The sequence below is a fragment of the Eurypyga helias genome, unplaced genomic scaffold (genome assembly GCF_000690775.1).
Source record: "Eurypyga helias isolate BGI_N326 unplaced genomic scaffold, ASM69077v1 scaffold13099, whole genome shotgun sequence".
NCBI lineage: Eukaryota > Metazoa > Chordata > Aves > Eurypygiformes > Eurypygidae > Eurypyga > Eurypyga helias.
In genome coordinates this window covers 7,490-15,805 of record NW_010274017.1, presented here as the reverse complement: position 1 = coordinate 15,805, position 8,316 = coordinate 7,490, and the positions used below count along the sequence as shown (strand labels likewise).

At 46.4% G+C, this 8,316-nt stretch overlaps 1 protein-coding gene across 1 annotated transcript; it reads left to right on the top strand.

Annotated features, from left to right (window-relative positions):
• Window positions 1-83: 83 nt before the first annotated feature.
• Window positions 84-8,003, top strand: SF3A3 (splicing factor 3a, subunit 3, 60kDa; the record flags this gene model as incomplete). The annotated part of the gene is given in 16 exon segments (XM_010159684.1): window positions 84-136; window positions 624-729; window positions 1,202-1,274; window positions 1,666-1,757; window positions 2,178-2,260; window positions 2,604-2,742; window positions 3,047-3,115; window positions 3,747-3,814; window positions 4,164-4,271; window positions 4,560-4,574; window positions 4,576-4,618; window positions 5,266-5,430; window positions 5,522-5,632; window positions 6,088-6,178; window positions 7,086-7,141; window positions 7,698-8,003. Coding segments are annotated over 16 exon segments (1,350 nt in total), but the record flags the coding sequence as incomplete, so codon positions are not given.
• Window positions 8,004-8,316: the final 313 nt, after the last annotated feature.

Sequence of the window (8,316 nt, the reverse complement as noted above, 5' to 3'; positions counted from 1 at the left end):
TGGCTGGTGCTGCCGGAGCGGCCAGCGGGGCCTCGTCCCTGCTGACGTCCCCTGTGGCGCCTGGGCTGGCGTGTGTTTTTCAGAGGTATATGGAAGTGAGCGGCAACCTGAGGGACTTGTACGACGACAAGGACGGGTAAGTGCTCGTGCGAAGACCTCGTCTGGTGTGCGCGTGCCAGAACGTCTCGGTGTGTTTTGCAGATGGAGAACTTGGGGTCTCTGGAGTCGGTTATAAGTAGGAGTAGTGCTGGAGTGTGAGGCCAGGAATCGGGTTTTGGAGACCAAACCTGCTAGAGCAGGACACAGATTGCACATTGGATGTGTTCGTGGATACACGCACCTTGTTCTCTCCTTGCTTTAACTTATGGTGGGAGTTTCATGCAGTGAGTTGCCTTGAGGGTTTGTAAGTGGCAATCGCAGCATGTTCAGGGGGAGGTGTGACCCCGAGCCTCAAACCACGACCCTGGCAGACGCTGAGGTCTGATGTGGCCTTGTGAGGTTTGCCGTCAGCCTCACTGGAGCTTCGCGTGATCAAAGTGCGGCACTAGACCTGGAAAATATTGTATCGGCGTCAGCATGTTTTCCTGTCCACTTGTAACCTGTCCCTTTTCACGAACTCGTAGCTTACGGAAAGAAGAACTCAGTGCCATTTCGGGGCCAAACGAGTTTGCAGAATTCTACAACAGACTGAAACAAATTAAGGAGTTTCACCGGAAGCACCCAAATGAGGTGAGTAGGTTTCTACTTCATAAGAATAGGTGATTTATGGTCTGTTGGACCTCATCCTTACAATAAACAGAGTTTTTCCAGTTATTGCCTTAATATATGAGCATTAAGTACACTAAAATGCCACTTGGGAAGGAGATGTTCAAGGTCAGGGAGTGCTTCAGAGGCAGCACGTAAGCTCCTGTGAGAGCGGTGTGAACACGAGAGGGTGGAGATGCTAACAGTGTTCCCTGCTTGCTGTGTGTTAGCTCAGGAATGTTCCACTGCTGAGGCGGCGTTTGGTCCTGCTTTTCTCATGCTGGCTAAAGTCAGGCTTTGGTTTTTTTAGTTTGTGCAAAAGTTATGGTGAATAAATGCTTTGGATAGCTTTTCTGTTTGCAGTTTTATCGTCTGCACCCTGTTGCGATTTTATATTAATAAAATATGGGGCATGAGCTGAAGTAACTTTTTCTGTGACTTCTGCCTGTTTTTGAAGATCTGCGTTCCAATGTCGGTGGAGTTTGAGGAACTGTTGAAAGCCAGAGACAACCCGAGTGAAGAAGCTCAAAGTAAGTTTGTGTTTTTACTCAGAGACCAGTTTAAGTGAAAACAAGGTGCTTGCTTGAGAGGTGTGACGAGGTTTTTTTGATTGATTTTGCACGTTTCAGAGTTCCACTTCCCTCTTACTAAATGGCTTCTGAAAATTGTTTTTTTCTCATTTAAATTCTTCTGAACCCCTGGAATATTCCCAGTAGTGGTGCTCCTCTTGAGGAGTGTTCTGCTGTGCTTATGGAGAAGCAGTCAGGATCTGATCAATGAGTATCCCACTTGCATTGTAAACATCTTCCTCAAGCATAAATCAGTCAGCCCACAGTTAATCCTTTCCAAGTCCTAAAGTGTGTGTGTCGTAAGTAGGGAAGATTAAGCTCGTAATAAAGCTCTTCGTGCTCTTTCCTGCAGATCTGGTGGAGTTCACAGATGAGGAGGGGTATGGGCGATACTTAGATCTGCATGACTGTTACCTCAAGTACATCAATCTCAAATCATCAGAAGTGAGTGGCTGCATGTGTCTGGGCAGCTTTCATGCTTAAGGCCAAGGAGTTTTAATTTGGTTGGTTCATGGTTATTTGTTGGAGTGTTTTTCTTACGTAAGTTTCTCTGCAAATAGCTGTTTCAAGGTCACTTTGTTGCACGTACAGGTTGACAGCACTTGAATTGAGTGCTGCTTCATGACTTTCCTCTGTTGTTCTCTTCGGTTGATCTCTCTTTATCACTGATGTAATAATGGCCTTGTAAAGGGCCTGTTTTCTGTGACCGAGTACCGATCGGCGTCTACAGCAGTGTGTTAGTGCACAGAGAACCTCCGCACTCCGGGATAATGCCCTGAGCTAGTGTCTTTCTTCTGGTCTGCAAAGTGGATGTTAATTTGGCTGCATGTGTGTAAAGTCTGACCCAAACTTTTTCATTCTTAGAAATTGGATTATATCACTTACTTATCCACATTTGACCAGCTCTTCGATATTCCCAAGGAGAGGAAAAATGCTGAATATAAGAGGTGAGCCTTTTTGCCTACCTGCAAGGAGTTGGCTCCTTAAGTGTACAGCTGCTAAGGATGTAATTAACAGTCAAACTTAAGTAAACTGGCTCATTGAGCTGTAGTAACTCAGTCGTGTGTCTGAGCCCTGAGAAAATGTGCAGCGCAGCAAAAAAAGTGTGGGAAGCCACATTCTACTCTGTGCAATTACTTTATCCTTGAAAATGCTGCATCTGGGAATCGTGTGTTGAAAACTCGTAACCTTGGTGAGTTCCCTTTGGAGGACCGGAGGGTAATTGGTTTCCAAAGCTGTGGTTAGAGAGATGTGTTTGAGGTTGACCTGTGCTCGTGGTTGCTCTGCCAGGTACCTTGAAATGCTTCTGGAGTACCTGCAGGAATACACAGATCGAGTGAAGCCGTTACTGGACCAGAATGAACTTTTTGGGAAAATTCAGACTGAGTTTGAGAAGAAGTGGGAAAACGGGACGTTCCCTGGCTGGCCGGTGAGCTGTCGTTAAATGCTTCTGTATCTGTGCTAGGTGTTCTGTGGATCATCTGGGGAAAGTCACCACTGAGATAAGTGACAGCAAGGCGTGTAGTTGTGTATCACAAAGATGCAGATTATTGCTCACCTGCGTTTGAAACAAACTTCTTTTAAGGTTTGCTTACGTAATCCCTTTCCTATTGTTCCATTGCTTTTTTGGATTTTTCTCTGTGAAATGAACTGCTTTTTTTTACGTTAGGATATTACAGTGCGTGAAGCGTTGTAGGATGTCACAAAGATCTTTCTGTGGTTTTTCTTGGCAGAAAGAGACCAGCAGTGCACTCACTCATGCTGGAGCCCACCTTGATCTCTCGGCATTTTCCTCTTGGGAGGTATGTTTTCAGTGCTCTGCACTTAGGTACAAGTGTACAAGGGCCTGTAGTGACAGGACAAGGGGTAATGGGTTTAAACTGAAAGCAAGGAGGTTTAGATTAGCTGTCAGGAAGAAATTCTTCCCGCAGAGGGTGGGAGCACTGGAACAGGTTGCCCAGAGAAGCTGTGGATGCCCCATCCCTGGGAGTGTCCAAGGCCAGGCTGGATGAGGCTGGGAGCAACCTGGTCTAGGGGAAGGTGTCCCTGCCCATGGCAGGGGGGTTGGAACTAGATGATCTTTAGGGGCCCTTCCAACCCAAACCGTCCTGTGATTCTATGAAGTTCAGTCATGTTGATTCCATAATTTTGCTTGCTGCACTTCTGCCTCTGTGCTATCTGAATAAAACTTTGATTATGCTCATGACCTAATTTCTCCCATTATGGGGATGTAACTTGGAAGATCTGGTTAGATTGTCACACTCTTTGAGGAGTGGTGCACCCTTGATGGTCCTTTCTTGAATACTGTTCACTGGTTGGTTGGTTGGGTTTTGTTGGTTGGTTGGTTGGTTTGTTTGAGTTAAACCGGACATACATCCATGTTGTGTTTGTTTAACAGCTTCTCTCTTATTGTGATTTACTTTAATTGAACAGGAGTTGGCCTCCCTGGGACTGGACAGATTAAAATCAGCTTTACTGGCCCTGGGACTAAAGTGTGGCGGGTGAGGTGCAGTCTTTTTATAGTTCCTTCTCAGTTTTTGAGGTTTTCCTGTCTTGCATTCCTTTATGGGATTCTTGTTTTGGCATCTCTGTTGTACACGCGTTACTTTAATGATGTTTGAAAGACAAAACGTTGAGAACCAGTCAGGGAACACCGCAGTCTAGTGTTTTGAAGTGTCCTGTACTGAAGCCACTTGTATAGAAGAATTTGGCTTAATGAATGAAGACAAGAGCTAATAGGAAATCTCCTGATCCTGTTCAAGCTAAATGGGGAATTCTGGTGCATGAATGCAGATAGTTCTTGGGAGTGTAACACTGGGGTTGGACTCGTTTCTTCCTGCTTCTCCACAGGACTCTGGAAGGGCGTGCTCAGAGACTTTTTAGCACTAAAGGCAAATCCCTAGAATCACTTGATCCTTCCTTGTTTGCCAAGAATCCAAAGACAAAAGGAAGCAAAAGGTGAGCTCCTAAAAGTCATTCTTGGGCTGGTGATCTCTTCACTCAGGTGAGAAGTATTCTGTAGACATCACTCTTGTGAAGACTTGACAGAGAGATTCTTGGAGCTTTTTGTGTTGGACCAAGTGGAAAAGCTAGAGCCGAATGGTTCGTGTGCTGTCTAGTTTGCACGAGCTGTTTGGTATTTGTGTACAGCAAGAAAACAGAAACAAGTCAAATGTGTCTTTGGGTTTTCAGTGTGTGCGTGATGTTCTGGGTTGGACTTCATAGGGTTTCTGCATCTATTTCCAGAGACACCGAAAGGAATTTTTTTGGAAGCTCAGATTTATGAGTACGTGGAAGTTCTTGGGGTAAGGATTTTATTTTGTCTTTGAGCTTTTTATTTCAGAGCTGTCAAATGGTGACTGGAAGGTCACCCACGTCTTCATCAAGTGTTTTCCTAGGCAGCAGGCCGTTCTCATGTCCAGAGTTGTGAAGTGCATGTTAGCAGGCAGCTCGCCTGTCAGTAGGCAGAATGTGATGGATGCATTTGTATTTCCAGTAGCTAATTATTTGGCTGACTTTTGTGAACAGACCCAGGTACAGAGACTATCTGTTCCTTTGGGGAAGCCTGTCTTTTCCCTTTTTTCCCTTCTCCTTGGCACCACATCAGTGTAGATAATTTCTGTTTTATGCCTAAATCACAGGATATTGCAAACCTTTACATGTTCTGCCTTGATGGCATGCCTTTAGTCCTTGCTTCAGTCTGAGGTGATTGCTTTTGGCAGGGTGCTGTTGCTGCTAGTTTGTAGTCTTGGAAGTACAAACTTTTTATCCTTTGGAATTAAGAGATGTTATACTAAAAACTTAAGTTGCTGGGCTAAATACTATGAAGGTTCTCTGTTTTGTACTGTTCTTCTGTTCCCTTCCCTCTGCACGCTGAGGAAGCGTTTCACAGTTGGTGTGTATTTTGTGGCTGTTGTGTTGTGTGAACGATTCCTCCTTTCTCACGCTCTAGGAACAGCGACACCTTACTCACGAGAACGTGCAGCGTAAGCAAGCACGGACAGGGGAGGAGAGGGAGGAGGAGGAGGAGGAGCAGCTCAGCGAGAGTGAGAGCGAAGATGAAGAAAATGAAATCATTTATAATCCTAAAAACCTGCCTCTTGGTTGGGATGGCAAGGTAACTGGAAGAGTGGGAGGTGTCACTGACACCACACTGCTTTTCTCTTTGGACGTGCCTTGCCTAACCTTTGCTTCTCTTCGCTTGCCAGCCAATCCCATACTGGTTGTATAAATTACATGGTTTAAACATCAACTACAACTGCGAGATTTGTGGTAACTACACCTACCGAGGACCCAAAGCTTTTCAGCGTCACTTTGCAGTAAGTAGTGTTTTGCTATAAAACCATCAGTACTCTGTTCAGATAATCTTTGTGTAATTAACTAGTAAATCACTGGAGTGCCCGAGTGGCATGTCTTCCACTTGTATGAGGAAGATCGCTGTGGGTGTGGCTGATGCCCTATGGCCATGCAATTGGAACTATAAATTATGTAGGGCACACTAAGACCTGTTCTGCCAATTTCTGTACGGTCCCTTCTCGTTTGAACACTAATTCCAGCATCAGGTCTGGGTAGTGCAGCGTGGCTGTTGACTGCCAGTGTGTTCTTACTGTCTAAAATCCAGAAAACATACTTTTACAGAGGTTTTTAGGATGAGTAGGTTTGCCTTCCATAGTATTTGTCTCACCCTGTGGAGATCTTGATGTCTTTTGGCCTTTGGCATTGCGCTGAAGTGGCGTTCCCTCTTGTACGCTGACCTCTTGGCTCTTCTCCCCAGGAGTGGCGACACGCTCACGGGATGAGATGCCTGGGCATTCCCAACACTGCGCACTTTGCCAACGTCACACAGATCGAGGATGCGGTCTCGTGTAAGTAGTGGTGGCAGGACAGGGAACACCTGGCATAAGAATGCCGATGTTGGCTCTCGGTGAAATTTTGTCTTACCCTGTGACCAAAGACTCGTTTGGGGAAAGAGGGTGAGCAACATGGGGTGTGTGGGATGATCCTTGGACCGTCCCTCCCAGCTCTTAAAAGGAGAGTGGCTTTTTTCCTTTGTGGGATACCCGCAGGAGTAGATGCTTGCTGGGATTGCCAGGGATGTGTCCGTTTGTTGCCAGCTCTTTCGTCTGGGAAGCCTTGTGTATGAAATCCCAGCCAAGTGCCACGGGCTGCCATTTCCGTAGGCAGAGTGTGTCTAAATCCTGCCATGGAACTCTTAATTAATTGGTGTTCGTCAGCATCTTTGTGGGGAAGCCAGAAAAATCTTTGGAAATGGTGGAGCCTGTGGGCAGATTTTGAAAGCCTGCAGTAGCTGGGACTTAACTGTAAGTTCACGTGGCTGATGTCTGCTGATGTTGGGAGGCTAGCTCAGGCAGAGGTGGTTTCTTCCATGTGCCCCACATGGGTTAACAGATACAGGTTGTGGCTCCTGTGGGTAAATTAATTCTTGCCTAGAAGAAACCAAACAGGTGCAGCCTTGGCTTCCTGAACAGGCTGTTCTTACCTTTGGAGTTGTATCTCTGAAGTAAGGGGTTTGGTCCCTTGAGTCCCATCCTGAACAATCATTTTAAAGCCTTGTTTGCTTTAGTTTTTGTGCTTTTGGTGAACAGATGGGGGGATGATACCTTTGTAATGGATATTAGATGCATTCCTGGACTGCTGAAGTGACAGTGTTTTAAAGGATACTAAAAACCAGCTTGTGTGTATTTTACAAGATTAAAGATCAGTACCTCAAGGGAAATGGCACCAGATCCCCTATGACTTTTGTGTTTACAGTGTGGGCAAAGCTGAAACAACAGAAGGCTTCAGAGAGATGGCAGCCCGATACAGAGGTGAGATGTTGGAGGCGTTTGGATGTCTCTACCCCAGTGTACGTGGGAACGCCTTCCATGTGCCTTGCATGAACTGTCTAAGAGCGTCCTGCACGCTGGAGAGGAAAGCAGGAGCCTACGCTGCTGCTTGCGCGGCTCCTGGCAGTGCTGATGTGCGAAAGGCACTTCTGCCGTGCCGGGAAGTTGTCGTGACAGGACAGGCTCAGCCCTTTGCGTAAGAATCTTTTAATACACTGCTTTATGGTACCAGTGTGGTTTGTGAGAAGGCAAAGGAGCTGTTGTGAGCAGTGGCTTCACTTTCACTAGTCCCCTGAACTTCTGTTAGGGACCATTTTCCAGGGCAGCCTGGGGAAATGCAGCCTGTAATACAGCTTGTTGCGCTGGCTCAGCTCTTCTCGTGGGCCCTGCTGGTAGATCCGCCGCATCCCTGCGCGTGGAGAGGTTCTTGGCAGCACGGTGGTGTTCGGTGATGCTGCTGGGCCGTATTACAGCGCTGGCGTTTTAGCGCCGAGTCAGGCGGTGTCCAGGTGTCTCTAAACTGTTTGTTCCGTTCTAGGAGGAATACGAGGATTCCAGTGGGAACGTGGTGAATAAAAAGACCTATGAAGACCTGAAACGTCAAGGGCTGCTGTAGCTGTTCCCAGGTGGGGGATTTTCCATCTGGAAAGCAAGTGGCCATGTGTCAGCAGCTCTGACTCTTCCCCAGTTTCTGGATTTTCTATGTGCATGAAAATAGATTTCAAGGATACTTTATAGAATCACTTTCTAGTAAGCCCCTTGTGAGAAGCAGACTTGTGACGTTATTTTCTATTAAAAAAACCCCCCAGAACTCTTGAAAAATAAACTGGTTTTAATTTAGGAAGTGCTGAGAAACTTGTCTCTTTCTGTGTGCTGGCAGGAAGCGATTTGATGACGGTGTTTTTAAAATGCTTTTGGCGCCGCTTGAATGGTCGGAAACAATTGATTCTGCTATTCCCATTCTGATGGAAATTTTTATGACGAGGACTGACTTTCCGTGAAGTCGTTGCGTGCTGACAGCGCGTCACGGTCCCGTGCTGTCCTGTGCTGGTGTTCTTCGGGCTCCTCTGCCAAACAGATTTATTTGCGTTGCTGCTTTCACCTCCGGGCTGTCTCCCTGTGGAGGTCTGGCCACTGGGAATTGTTCATTAACAGCA